The sequence below is a fragment of the Neomonachus schauinslandi genome, chromosome 5 (genome assembly GCF_002201575.2).
Source record: "Neomonachus schauinslandi chromosome 5, ASM220157v2, whole genome shotgun sequence".
Lineage (NCBI taxonomy): Eukaryota > Metazoa > Chordata > Mammalia > Carnivora > Phocidae > Neomonachus > Neomonachus schauinslandi.
The window spans coordinates 115,003,603-115,018,458 of record NC_058407.1 but is presented as its reverse complement, the minus strand read 5'-3'; the positions used below and the strand labels follow the sequence as shown (position 1 = coordinate 115,018,458).

At 45.1% G+C, this 14,856-nt stretch overlaps 1 protein-coding gene across 4 annotated transcripts in view; it reads left to right on the top strand.

The window, feature by feature from the left end:
* Positions 1-14,856, top strand: part of KIAA1217 (KIAA1217 ortholog) — a 285,820-nt gene that overhangs the window by 225,462 nt on the left and 45,502 nt on the right. For 2 of the 4 annotated variants that reach the window (XM_044915529.1, XM_044915527.1), the window contains exons 7-8: positions 13,809-13,913; positions 14,421-14,470. In XM_044915529.1, coding sequence (XP_044771464.1) covers positions 13,809-13,913; positions 14,421-14,470 — 155 coding nt within the window. The remainder of the gene's footprint in view (positions 1-13,808; positions 13,914-14,420; positions 14,471-14,856) is intronic. The other 2 variants (XM_044915528.1, XM_044915530.1) reach the window with 1 other exon arrangement.

The window sequence follows — 14,856 nt, the reverse complement described above, 5'->3', positions numbered from 1 at the left end:
TAGTATCACCTACATACTATCATCATCCCGATTTTTTTAAGATTTATTTATTTATTTGAGTGAGAGAGAGCAAGCACATGGGGGGAGGGGCAGAGGGTGAAAGAGAGAGAATCCTGAAGCAGACTCCCAGCTGAGCGCGGAGCCCAATGCTGGGCTGGATCCCAGGACCCCGAGATCATCACCCGAGCCAAATCAAGAGTTGGCCACCCAACCGACTTTGCCACCCAGGTGCCCCTCATCATCCCTAGTTTACAGATGCAGAAACTGAGGCTCAGAGAGGTTAAGTACTTCCTCAAGGTCACAAAGCCCGTAAGTGGCATAGAATGTCCATATCAAAGAATCCATACTTTTTACCACTGTGCAATATTCTACCTGATGAGGGAGACCTGTGAGCCACACCTTCACCCAGCAGAGAAGTAAATTTAGGGGTGAATTCTGAGCACTTCAACCAGAATTCTTAAGAAATTGTTTCAGGACTCGATGCTAAGTAGCTGCTCCTGAAGGATATTTACAGTCATAAACATGGTAGCATTTGCATAATTATGCTGCTAAATATATACAGGCCATTTAAAATATAACTGCCCCAGCTAGTATATTAGCACAGTATGCAGCAATGGGGAAAGAAAGAGCATCTTTGATAGATTTTGTTTCTGAAAAATGAATGCGAGTACTATGGCAAAGAAAAAATTTTCAAAATGAGAGCGCCAGAAACAATTACTGAAGCACAAAATCAGAGCCCATTGTTTGTGCCTCTGCTGTTATTAGATACAGTTAATCGGTGTGTTTTAAGAGTTCAACCCCTAAAAGTCTACATTTTGAGTGCGGAGCCCTATAAAGCGCCAAACCAATTTCCGTCGCCCTTTCGTACTATTAAACAGCAAATAAATCTTGAGAATGCTTTTTCTATGAAACTCTCAAGTGAAATTTTACATCTAAAATGTGAAGCTACAAAAACGCAGGAGGGGGACTAAGAAATCTGTAGCACAGCTTTCTTTTGGGCCCTGCTGGATTCAGGTGCTGTTCAGAAGAAATAGCCCGAATAACTGCAGGATGTTTGAAATCAGAGAGGAAAATTCTTTCTTTCCCATCTGTACTTAGGAAACCTCCAACGGTAGCTTTTTTTTTGGGGGGGGGGGAGGGGGGGGGGGCAGGGAGCATGATTTTATAACAACTCTGTTGACTTGAAAATGAAGAGTTAAAGATGAAGTAATTTCATCTTGATCCTTGTATTTAGTCATGTGCCTTGATCTAACACATTTGACTTCTCTTGTCTTACAAAGACGTTTCCACAAAGCATCTAGTGATGACAAATTATATATAGACGATCTGGGAAAAAATCATGTGTATAGTAGAACATAGAGGACGGTGGGGCTCTCCTCCCAAGATGGCCATGGATTTGGGGGTTAAAGGAGCAGATTATAGCCACTTTGACTTTTTCAATATAGCAATTCTCATATCTGAGCTTCTAGAAAGAAAATGATCTCAAGTGAGAAGGTGGCTTTATCCAGATTTTTCCTTCAGCTGGGACCCCAAGAAGAGAATGCCCCACGTGGCTGTGAGGGAGTGCTGGGGGTGGGGGGGGTGGACAGTGTGTGACAGATGACTCAGTGTGTAAGGCTCTGTCTTCCCTAGGTTATAAAATTCCTTCATTAAATAGCATCGTTATTTCTATTCATGGCACATAAAACAGCCCTTAAAAATTGTAAAAATCTAGGGCATTTATGTTTTGCTACTTTCTATTTATAGTTTGGATCCTATAACGTAAAATATCTTTATTGAAATTCAAGAATGCTCATTGCAAAGTGACTAATAGCTCCCTTTCCAGATGTATAACAGATTCCTCCTAATGTAATGTTGTTCAAGACATGGTAAACTTGAACTGAGATCATATTTTTACATCATTCCACATCTACGATAGCTAAATTCCACAAATGAGTCAAGAGTCCACTGGAGAGAGCAAATTCTTGCCTTGCCTCGCCTCGACACCTCTATCTGGCGAAAGAAAAGCCATATGAGATCACATCATAATTTCTAAGAATTCTCCAATTTAGAGAAGCCCCTCAGAAGAGGAAAGAAGCTTCTGTATACAGGAGGAAGCCTGCGTGCTACTGTTGTTCATCAAGTCACTTTCTTACTGGAGCAGGATTACATGTAATTCTGTTGGTAGCTTTGAGGGGTGGGATGCATCCTTGATTGAACAATCGACTGAATGAAAGTCTAAATTCAGATTTATGTCATTGAAAAATGTTCACAGTGACTGGCGGACCTTTGAAGATTTTCAAACAATGCTTTATCCTAAAATTAATGTTTTTTTTTTTTCCTTTTCTGAGTGTATAGTCAAAAGTGAGCCACATCAGAGGCCTCCTAAGTGGTTAGACTTGGGATCTTTCTAGAACAAGGTTTCTTAACTTCTGCACCTGTTGATATTTTGGGCCGGATAATTTATTGTTTGCCAGGTGGAGGGGCTCTCCTGTGCTTTGAAGTATGTTTAGTGGTGTCTCTAGCTTCTTCTCCACTAAGATGCCGGTAGCAACCTGCCCCCAACCCTGCCCTAGTCATGACAATCAAAATGTCTCCAGACATTGTCAAATGTGCCCCCTGTGGTGGGGGGCAGACGCAAATGCTCCTGTTTGAGAAGCACCGCTCTAGAGGAAATTTGGACTTTTCCTACTTAATGAAGTAGAGAAGTGAAAGAGTACCCCACACTCAAATAATATAAATTGTGACATTCTTAAAAGATGGATCTTGACAATCGTTACCCGAATTGTGCCCTTCACCTCTTGGTAAAGCAACTTCATTATTCTGAGAACTTGCTATTATTACCTTTGATTCAATCCATCTGTGACCAACCATTTATTGAGGGGCAGCAATGTGCAGTGTTGATGAACGTGAACTCCAAAGCCAGACTGCCTGGGTTCAAGTCCCAGTTCTAACACTTGCTAGCAGTGGAGACCTTTGACAAGTTACTGAATCTCTGCCTCAGTTCGCTTATCTGTAAAATAGGTATTATAATAATAACATCTACCTCATGGGCTGGAACAACTCATTACAATTAAGCGCCGTATGTTCCATATGGTAAGTAGTTGTGTGTTCCTACTTTGAGCAAAACACTCTACTACATGCTACTAAACAGAGATCAGTACAGAGAGATGGCTAGGACCAGATTGTACCTAAAGAAGCAAGGAGACAAATTGTCAAGCATACCCCCAGGAAGAACATAAAGCAGGTGGGGGCTGTGGAGAGGATAAAACTAAGTGTGAACAGAGAAGAGAATTAGCTGGGCTTAAAGATCCAAGGTAGAATGCTTAGAATATCCAAGCCCCTTTAAAATCCATTTCAGGAGAGCAGTCAGAGTGACATTTCTTCTTGGGTCCGGGAGGAAAAAAGACAAGCCAGGATTACGGCATCCTTTTAACTGCGCCTGAGCTATATGATTGATGACGGGGCTACCTAACCAGGTAGCGCTGACGTTACTAGGTCATCCGTTTTGCTGCCTAACAGTGCCTGACTGGCTCAGCTCTTGTCTGAACTGCTTTCCCACGTAGCTCTAATTATGAATCAATAAATGTTTATTGAGCCCCTCTTAAGTGTCGAGCTGTGGGCTGGATGCTTTACAGCATAAGAGAAACCTCGATGTGGTCCCCATGCACAAGGGATATAAACTGGGAAGACAGTCATAAAACATTAAAAGCATGATGCAAACCTATAAGCAATGCCATGGTTAAGGACAGGAAGCTTCTGAGCTAAAAATGCAGGCTAACAGCTGTCTCGTAGGAACAACCACAGCAGTAGGATTTCATTCATGGGTGAAGCCCAGGGATGCTCTTCTTGTCACCGTCTCCTAGTGAAGCAAAGAGAAGGGAGGACACCATGCCAGGTCACTAAGGGAGGGAAGTGTCCTTCCCTGAGGCTGGAGCTCCAGGGGGGAGATCTGTTATCCACATCTCCACGTCCAGCTGGAAAGTCACGACACGTTTTTTCTTGAAAACAATGAGGAACAATGATTGCACTAATAATACACTGTAGGTTGAAGAGGCTTCCGCGGACCAGCTGGAAACCCAACCACCATTTATTCCAAGTTCTAAACAATGAAAGTACAAGTAAACTTTTCAATTACAAGGCTGTCATAATCTGGGGACTGCTTGTACATAATTAATTCAAAAGAAGTGACACAGACAGTAATTGCTATGAATTCAGAAAAAAAAAAAGAGCCCTGTCCCGAACTTGCGCTGGTCTGGGAGCTTTCATGAGAATGTCGGAATGGACTACAATTCAAGGGATATACACAATGAAATCAAAGGATGTCATTTGGAAAGACAGACCGATCTCTATCCCAAATTTGCTGTATTTCTGCCATTCTGGTACTATACACATGGCACCTAGATATGATGCTCTGCTGGTCTCAGAAGTCAAATCACTGCTGATCAATTGAATTATTACTTCATGCCCGGGAATCTAGCTTTATGGTCAAGTAATATTCACGTGTCATTCCTTAGGCTGCCGGATTCAGGCAAGAGCTGACTGGTAAACATGATACTTAACCAACTGACAAATTTATGAAGATAGCTCTGCTCTTCCACAAGGGATAGTCTATCGGAAATACCGGTGGAATGAATGCCACAAGGTCTGTGTTACTTTAAACAAACCAGTTTCTTAAAAGGGAAAGCCATCATCTGTCACTAATTAGATGAAATTAAAATGCACCCCTGTATCTCCTTTGAATATTCACGAGGTGCTGTCAATCCAATGCCTTAGGTCTGAAGCCAGCAGCAAAGCCAGAGTAACCTAAATACTGTGTGATTCAGATAATCCCCTTCCCTTGCCTTCTTCAAAGAGAAGAGGAATAAATGTTTAGGGATGGGTTCTGCCTCCTTGAACTATGGCAAGAGCAGCTCAGTGTAGAGTCTGTGTGGTTACCGCCCGGCCTGAAGATGGGGTTCCTCTCAGTAGCCCGATGGCCCAGGAGCTTCCTCATGATGTCCAGGCCATGTTTTAGCCTCTCTTGGGACGGAGATTTACACTTGTCTTTACTTGAGTTTTCCAAGTTTTATTTTTCATGAATGAAGTGATTCAAAAATATTGCCAGGTCTAAGCATTAATTCAAACTTCCAAAAATTGCGGGTCTTCAAAAGTCTGTATTGCCCACTACACTCGTGTAGGGCCAACTGGTATGAGTAGTAAATACTTCCTCTCCCTCCCCGGCCATCTTCAGAGCTGACGGGGTCTTAGAGACCACTGTGCTAATCGCTCACTTTAAAAGAGAAACAGACAGGAGATTTCCCAAAGGCCCAGTGTCTGGAGCTCCTCCAGCCGAATGATGTTTTCACTATCAAACTGTTTCAATATTTTCTCTGTCTTTGTAATAAAAACAATATGTCCCTAACTCCTCCAGTAAACCCAAATATCTAAGAAGACAAAATACAAAAGGACACGAGGGAGGCCAACTATAGGAAATGTCTTTCTTCTTTCTCCTGAGTCGGTATCTTTTGAGTTCACACTAAGGTTTTTCCAGATCAAAAGCAGGTGGGAGTGGAGAGCTTATTTCCATAGCTCCCATAGGACCACTCAAGAGACCATCTCTCCATCACCTCCGACACCATCTCTTGTTAGAAGGTAAATGACGCCCCTGGTCAGGTAGCTGGAACATGAATGAACGGCTATTCATACTGGTTTGTACCTGTACAAAATCCACGATGTCACTTCCAGAGCATGAATATGAAACATTACCCTCGGGGAAGAGAAAGAAAATGCAAAATAGGTGATTGCACAAGCCAGGGTGTAGGCTCATTCTGGGGAGTGAAGGTTCTCGTCTCCCGGGAAATGGAGCGCCTCTCCCCAGATGGTGAGTCACTATGTGAGGCAGGGAGCACAAGATGCGGGGGTTTGCAGGTGAACTTGCTGTGTGTACTTGGGAGAGCCCCTGCCCGGCTAAACCTCCATACCCTTCGCTGTAACGGGGATGGTAGTATGACCTCTCGATGGATCTGCTTAAATGAACATGGGAGTGAACTGGGAAGTTCTATAAATAAGAGCAGTCCATGGCTCCATTCTGCAGCGCCATTGGATCTGGCTGTTGGGATCTGAGAGACTGTGTGTCCTTATGTCTGACTTGGGACTGTATTCTGGTCCCAGCCAGAATAGCCGACCTGGAAAGCAAGTTGTGAACTAGCTTTGAGGCTACCTGGAGAACTCCCAGGCCCATTTGCTGTGCTGGGCAGAATGCTGTTGAAACAGCAAGGCATGATTGTTCTCCTGGGAGCACGGAGCTGGGTGCGGCTGAGCTTAACGTGACCCGTGGGGCCTGCCACGCCTTTTTTTTTTTTTTTTTTTTGCTTGTCAAGATCACTAACCCAGAATGGAAGGCAAACTGTGGGGCCTAAATAAGTTCCTTCCAACCAGAAAATTCTGTAATTCTAGAATCCTAAGTCTGGCCGCATTTCAGACATGGTATACTCTTGGAGTGTTGGGCGTAAGGAAATTGGCACCTCTATTTAACAAGGGGTGCCAACCTTTGAAGGCCCCGGTTCCTCTGCGTGCCAGAAGTTCATTCAGCCTTTCACGTAACCGATCTCCAGCTCCTCATTCCCTGGCTTCCTGTGTGTGAACGTGTTGGACCTTTCCTACCTCTGGGACTTTGCACTTGCTCTTCCTCTGCCTCGTGCCTTCTTCTGGCCGCTGTCTGCCTGATTATTGGCTTCTCACCAACATCAAGGCTTTTACTCCAACAACGTCAGCTCAGTGAGGCCTTTACTGGCTGTCTGCACACACATGCACACGTACACACATGCACACACAAAATGGTATAATTAAATACCTATTTCTATATAAGAGCATACACATATGTTTATATGCTTACATATATGTAATTCTCCACTTCCTTCGTTTGCTGTACCCTTCCCCTCACCCCCTGGAATGTAAGCTCCATGAGGGCAAGCCCTTCGCTTTATTCACCGCCACATCCCCAGCTCCTGGATCTGTGCCTGGCACACGGTCGATGCCAGAACAATATTTGTTGGACGGATGAAGCCCAGGGGAGGAAAGGAAGCCTTGCACATCCCTCATGACCCTCAGGTGACAGTGTACTTGGCCGTACACTTTCTCTCTCGTCCTCATTTCCACGCCTCTGTGGGAGGACAGCCCCGTGGGACAGGGGAGGCTGTTGTGATCCTCCTTGGACGGTTGAGGAAGCGGCAGCTTGGAGACATTCATGAAGTGGCATAGGAGTGCAGCTTTGTCTCTCCCTGTGGCCGGCTGCGGGTCAGTTCGAGCCCCATGTGTCTGGAGAAGCTATCTTCTTGTCTCGGGTATGCATCTCAGACACGACGGCTTCGTTCATCCCTTACTTGGGTCAGAAGCCTTGGTGTCCTCTTGATTGCTGTCTCTCACGCTCCCTACTTGGACACCCAGAGAATGCTGTCCCTGACTCCAGCCCTCGTTCTCGAGCTCCCCTGGTGCCACATGGGTGCGAGCCACGACCCCTCTTACCTGATCTGCGACCGTGGCCTCCTACCTGGTCTCCTTACCCTGTCCCTGCCCGCCTCTGGAGCCAGAGAACAAATCTAGATTAATTCCTGCTCCAGAATTGTTGCTCCCATTAAATGTTCTTAGTCTAATTCCTCTGCCCTTGCCCTAGAGCACTGTTCTCTCTTCTCCTCCCCCTTCTCCCTCTGCTAAATCCTATCCTTTTTGGCTTCATTCACATGTCTGCTTCTAGGAGGAGTTGCTCTTCCCCAGCTGACCCTCTGTGTCCGTCATCCAGGGGCACCTGACCACTAGGAGTACACGCACCTCCTAGAACCCAGCCAGCTGTGCCCAGCCCTCACCCCCCAGCCGGGTCATCCGAAGCCTGGGGTCAGCAAGAAAGACCGGTAGCATTTGCCCTCAGTGCCCATCACAGTGCTCACACACAAGTGATCGCTGGAGTTGTTGGCAGTCAAATGTCACATGAGTCCTTTCGGGGAACGGCATCAGTTACAAGCTAATATGTGAAGAACTGTTTATTCCAAGAACACAGCATTCTCTCTTCACATCTCATCATGAACTTTCATTTTTTCAGTGCCTCAGTGAATTTATGAAGAAAGATTAGAAGCAGCTTTTTTTCCCCGAATCCTTATAAATGGGGCTCCATTTTTCGCCTGTTTCTTTACAGACGTCATTGATGTGCTTATCTTCAGTAAAATGCAGACCATTCCAGGTGAACATCTTTGCTTCGGTCATTGTTTCTTTCTTGACTCGGGGAAAAGCTGGACTTTCAGATCTAGGCAGTACAACCATACCGAGTGAGAATTGAAGGTCAGAGTATGTCTGTGAAGAAGAGTCAAGGGTCTTGTAATGGCCAACTTTTGAAAGGGTTACCTGAGTGGATGTTGAAGCTCTAAGAGATGATGAATTGGAATGTGACAGAGCGGAGGCTGGCTTTCCATGCTGAAGTCCTCCAAGAATGTGGGAATAACCGAGATGCTGGTAGGGCATTTGCAGATGAGTAAGTCAGAATTCAGAAGATGGCAGATGTTGAGCGGCCGGACAGAACAATGGGCTGAAGCGGTAATAGGAAACATAGAACATACCCAGCCTTCCTTCTCCATGAGCAGAGGATGGGGGGGTGGGGGGGTTTGGGGGGGGGGGAGATAGCAGCCTTCAAGGTCAGTGTTATCAATGACATTTCTTTTTTTTTAATTGTTTTATTGTTATGTTAGTCACCATACATTACATCATTAGTTTTTGATGTAATGTTCCATGATTCATTGTTGGCGTATAACACCCAGTGCTCCATGCAGAACGTGCCCTCTTTAATACCCATCACCTGGCTAACCCATCCCCCCACCCCCCTCCCCTCTAGAACCCTCAGTTTGTTTTTCAGAGTCCATCGTCTCTCATGGTTCGTCTCCCGCTCCGATTTCCCCCCTTCATTCTTCCCCTCCTGCTATCTTCTTCATCTTTTTTTTTCTTAACATATATCAATGACATTTCTTCGTGACCCTTTGTATACAGTTTTTGTCTAAGGACTGAGAACACAAGAGAAAGTGCCAGACCTGGTTGCATGCGACCTTAGTGTGTAAAAAAAACATGGCACCTGCAGTTACTGCCCACGCCATCAGTGTCTCTTCAATAAATCTAGACGTTTCAGTGAGAAGTTAAATTGATTGGGAGTTTTCGGAGGAATGTTTTTCGTTATACAGTTCTTTCACCAATAGGTTAACATCAGGCAGAAATAGAAAATTCATTGCTCAGAGTCCTATTTGAAGCTTTACCACAAATTCAGATCATTTGAATTCCTGTGTTCTGTTGAACTCTTCTGAAAACAGTGACTTTAATTACTTTGGGTTTTTTGTCCCCTGCCTCATACCAGAGAATCAGGGCATGAGCAAACAAGGGCATAGCCTAGCTGTAAGCCTGTTAGCTACTCAATTCTGGAAAATGCCTTTGGCCCTGCCAAGACTAAGGGGTTTTAGTTCACTTAGATTTTCTCCCAGAAACAAACAAAAAAAAAGTGACTCTGAGAAAGGAATGATGATACTTCATTCACTGCCGTGTCCGCAACAGCTTATTCTGTGCCTAGCCACATGGTAAGTGCTTTAAAACGTTTGCTGATGACTTGTCGGCCATTTATGACTTTCTGGGGGGAGAGAGATGACAGGGAATGATCAGGAGCCAGACAAAAAAAAAGAAATAATCACAAAATATCAGAACTGGAAATGAATTGATGGGCCCCCTGGAAGCACCCCCTGAAGGCCAGCCCCCCGAAGCCGTCGGCATTACTGACTATCCCGCACCAGTGGGTTTCAGCGTTGGTAACTGGTTTGGAAGGCGAGTGCTGCCACGCCCCAGGGCTGATCACAGCAGCTCGGCCGAGTAGTTTCCCTCAGCTCCCTGACACTTTTGGATATTTAAAAACATATCCTTAGGGATTCATTATAGAATTACCAGCCTCCTAGTTGTTATGGCGCGGACTTGTTTTTTAATAGCCATTAACTTACTTAGATATTCAATGATAAGGACTTAATTTGGGTTTAATGAGGCCTTGGTCAGCACAGAGACAAGTCCCTGGTCAAAAAATGTTGAAGGTGAAAATTTGAATCCAAAAGTTGGATAAATGGAGTTATTGGATAAACATATTCCCCACAAATGCAGACTCTTTCCTTCCCGGCACTCTGAAGACAGCAGACCATGCATCACAGGCGGACACGGGCTTACCAGGAAAGCTGGTTGTAGCAGAAGGAATTCAAATACTGGAATCAGCACTTTCCCTGGATTGGACTTGAATTTTTTATTAATATGATGCTTGGGCCCCAAGAAGATGCATTCAGCCGGGCTGACTTATGGCACTAAATGACTAGTTAACCATACATACTAATCACATAAATATGGTTTATGGAATGATACAAAATGGCTTATGAAATCACTTTTAAACCATCTTTTCAACAGTAATTAGACCAGTTCTGAAATACCTTAAGCCAAGCAATATTGGCAAGAATTGGCTGAAGCACCTTTAATACTCTGTTGGTTATCATACAGGATTGCCACTGCAACAAAAGACAGGGTCGTATTTAATTTCTCGTCTTCCGCTGCATTTCTCTTTTTTCCTTTTCACATTAAAACGTACTTCATAACATTTCATCATGGGAGAAGGCTGCATAAATTTCCAGTTGCTGTAATTTAGTTAAACCATAAAATTGTTTCCAGATTACCGACCATGAAATGGAAAGACAATCTTATTTATGAATTTATAAATCAGATAATCTCCCTCAAATGAATCCTGAAACCAGAAACACTTTGATGATTAAATAGGAGGGGAAAAGATTTCTCATTACCATGTGTCAAAAGAATTGTATTTTTATCAAGTGGTTTTGGCCGAGGCAGTGGAACATACGTGTATGATCACATGCCCCGGTCACGTGCCGGCCGTGCTGTTCCCTGGACAATGGGGGAGAGTTGGCCCCCCTCGGCTGTCAGGCTCAAGTGTTCTGAACTCTCAAGGCTCTGACAAATCATGTCTCCTTCCTGGTGGCCCCACCAGTGACATAGCCCAAAGGAGGTCACACAGGGAGTGTTCACAACCGTCCTCAGAGAGAGAAAGGGAGAACCAAGTGTGTGTGTAGGACCGAGTATAGGGCTTCGCTCCAGAGCATTCGAACTCTTATCCCAGGCAGTTCTGTGATTATGTCAACATCATGTCTGATGAGGAAGGAAGAGTGGAGGGAGATTTGGGTGTCGTGTTTGTCTGCATCCTAAAACCACTGTCCGGGGAAGCCCAGTGAGAAGCCAAGTACCCATTGAGCTGAGGACAAAGCCAAAGGCATGTATGAAGCCCTGTGGACGCCCATATGGAGAGGACCCATGGTGATGAGTCAGTTTCGAGAGCAGTGTTCTGACCCTGGAATGATTCAGGTGGTTTGCTTGGTTTTTAATGCTGCTGCCCTCCTTTGTTAAACTGGGTCATGAAAGCTGTTGACCAGAGTGATCAGAAAGACCACTGACTGAGCCCTAATCAAGGTTGCACCTCGAGCCAATGTTGGAATCCCTTCTGCCGTTTCCTCCTGTCGGATTCTCATTGGTTCTCTATAGTTGTAGATTTATAGTTGTAGATTTATAGTTATAGTTGTAGTTCTCAACATTGCTGTCATCTGTGTCTGGTTAGGTTGTCACCGTGCCTTCCTATCCCACACTCCAGCTTCACAGACTCCTTTAAGCCATTTCCTAACCAAAGCTGCCTAGACTCTAAAAATGTCATGCCACTTAAGGAAGGAAGGGATGAAGGGAGGGAGGGAGGGATCCTTTGCATTTGCCTAGGATTGAATAAGAGCAGTGAACTAGTACCGTCTCAAGGGCCTCCAAACGCCCCTCCACTCAGGGTCATGAGCTTGACTCCTGCATTACCGTGGGAAGAACGGGGGCACTGGACAACTTCCTTCTGGTGCTCAGCAGATCTGCATGGGTGTCATTCGTTTCCCAAGAGCCCATTTGTCTAAGTCTGTGTCTCCCACGTGGCAGGCAGCATGATCGACCACCACCATCTTTTCTTTTGCCCCTTGGGTCTGATAAACTTGGGATTTCCATTGGAAGTTTCCTAACCTGATTTCTTGATTAGAATTTCTTACTAAGTTCTCTGTTTGGCACATGCACTGTCTTACGGCAGAGAGGAGGCCAAAAGCACAGGTAAGACTCAAAACACTGCAGCTCAGAAGTTTAGCCTTTACTACTCTGCCTGGAAACAACTGGAAAGTCACTCCATGGAATTTCCACTCTATTTGCAATTTCTTCTCCCCCGACCAGTAGAACAGAGAGATCTACTATTTATTTAGCACATCAGTTGAATATTTTTTCCTTACTGTGTTTACAACCTGTAACTATTCAGACTGCATGACTTACATCCAAGAAACTCAGGATTGTGTCAGACCATCCATTTTAAACTAACGAAAATGAATGGAATTGTGAAGTCAGAAACTCGTAATTGTGAAATTAAGCTCAGTGTTTCATATGGCACTGAGGGTTATACTCGCAAGGCCAAAGGTTTGTGTACAGACAAAATTACCCTTGAGAAGTTTGAGATACAGATACGTCATCTCTCAAGTAAGTCCAACTTAACCAGTTATTTTTTTTTTTTCTAGTGAAAGAACAGACTGCCATGATTTTTTCCATGGGGTACCAGATAAAGAGGTTGGCTTGTTTTTAAAAGCCATGATGTGTGAATATACTCTCTGTAGTACAGGAATCACCGTTGCTAACACTCCCAGGGGCCTGTGGGGTGGGGACCCGCGGTGAAGAGTGGGGTCACTTCTCTGTCTGGAGCCGACCCCTGCCGTGACACCTGCTGAGGGGATACACTGGCAGGCGAGGTCCCCCCCCCGCCATTCAAACTGTTCTCCGCTCTCTCCCTTGTCTTGTTCTAAACTACCACATAAGTGTACTTGAATTCACATGCAGTGACATCTGTGCTGCCCACTCACCCTCGGTCAGGAGAGTCACTATGTTGTGGTGGCGTTTTTATCACGTGATGAAAATAACGGGCATAGTTCTGCGAAACTGCCATTGTCCAGGGCACAGAAATGTGAGCCTATTTGAAAAGCCAAACTAATTGTGCCGTAGCCTCAGAGAGCCCTGAACAGAGAGGCACAGTATCTAATTGGGGGGATTTTTTCCCTTGTGTCTTGAGATGGTCAAGTTGTCAGGGATATTTGTCTTCCTGCTGGATCCTGTGAAAGCCTCCAGGTTAAGGTTCCTACGACGTTCGATTGAGCATCTCCTTCCCCCAAGTCAGACAGTAATTCCAGTCCTGTTTTCCCTTCGGAGACACCCATTTGCATCGCTCTTGGGCTGTGAAACAGTTAGCACTCCACACTCGGCAAACATCTCCATCACTGACACCAAAACCAGGCGGCAGCCTCCCCGCCAACAAGGACAGCTTGGAAGTCTGGGCCACTGGGCCACAGCTGGCCTAGCCTAGGACACTGGTGCCAGAGAGAAAATTGCGAGAGCAGGGCAGAAAGTCACAGAAACACTCCGGGCAAACAGAGTCCTTTCCGAAAGAGGCCCTTTTCAGTTTCCCAGGAGGCCTGTGCTCGCTCATCTGTCTGGTGGTTTTTTTCTTTTTTTTTTTTCAGGGAGATCATTGGGTTAATATTAAACTCTGATCATCGAATCTTGAACCCAGCAGAGTTTGTAGGCTCTTCATGTTCCGCGAGCCAGGATGGGGTGAACTTTGGCAGCCTACCGGGTGGTGCATTTTATAACCCTCAGGTGATCATTCACCTAGACAAACGAGTCTGAAAGTCAATATAGCTTTAACAAACCATTCTCTTGTTTTACAGAGAGAGGATGCAAGCCATGGAGAAACAGATTGCCAGTTTAACTGGCCTTGTTCAGTCGGCGCTTTTTAAAGGGCCCATTACAAGTAATAGCAAAGATGCGTCTAGGTAAAAAGAAGAAAGCAAACCAATGAAAAATAATTCAATCTGTTTCTCTTTAATCATGACGATAATCCATTCATTCAAATCCGTTCTTCTTGTAATCATTTCAAGGCTGACAATATCCCCATCTCTCTGAATCATGGTTTGTTTGTTTGTTTGTTTTTTCCTTCTGGTAATTCTTGGTCGAAGGTAACACTTTGGCCCAAGAAGGGTAAACGGGCTTCCCAGTGCATGTGGCTTCACAGACCACCGCGCCGTGCCTGTGAGCGCCATCCACCCGTCTCCACGTCCGCCCCATCTGAGAGTCATGAGCGCTGCTCAGCTGCATTCCACCCGCGGTGGTGGAAAGCTTCTTCCATCCCGGCCAATAGTGATGCTGATGCTTAAAATACCCTCATTGCTTGATACCATCACTAGCTGCTGCTAATTGCTTAGAATAGTGAATGGAAGGGGCAAAAAAAAAAAAAGGCATTTTGGAAACTGTCTAGCTGACTCTCTTTTTCTTTTATTCAGCGAGAAAATGATGAAAACCACAGCCAATAAGAGCCACACAGATAGTGCAGGTAAGTGTTCTTCCGAGCCTCCGCGGGCTGCCTTTGATTCGCTTTGACTGGTTTCCGAGCGTTTAACCTCTCTCTAAGTCGCCTAATTGGTGTGATTGCAGAGGCTTTCTGGATAACCCCCCCACCCCACACACACCACCACACCTTTCCTGCTTAATGCTGAAATTCCAGATTAGTCATTAATTAAATCAGAGGGGGCGGGGGTGTGGCCTAAGCCCTTTGGTCCTCTCCATTCAGTCTTTAGTCATTCATTCACTCTTCTTTCATTTATTCACATATATGGCCCTGCATCCAACAAATATATATGTGCCTGGCACCGGGCAAGGACAGTGAGCACCATTCAGACAGGGCTGCCTGCCTGGAATTCCTGAGCCTGCGGGGAAAAC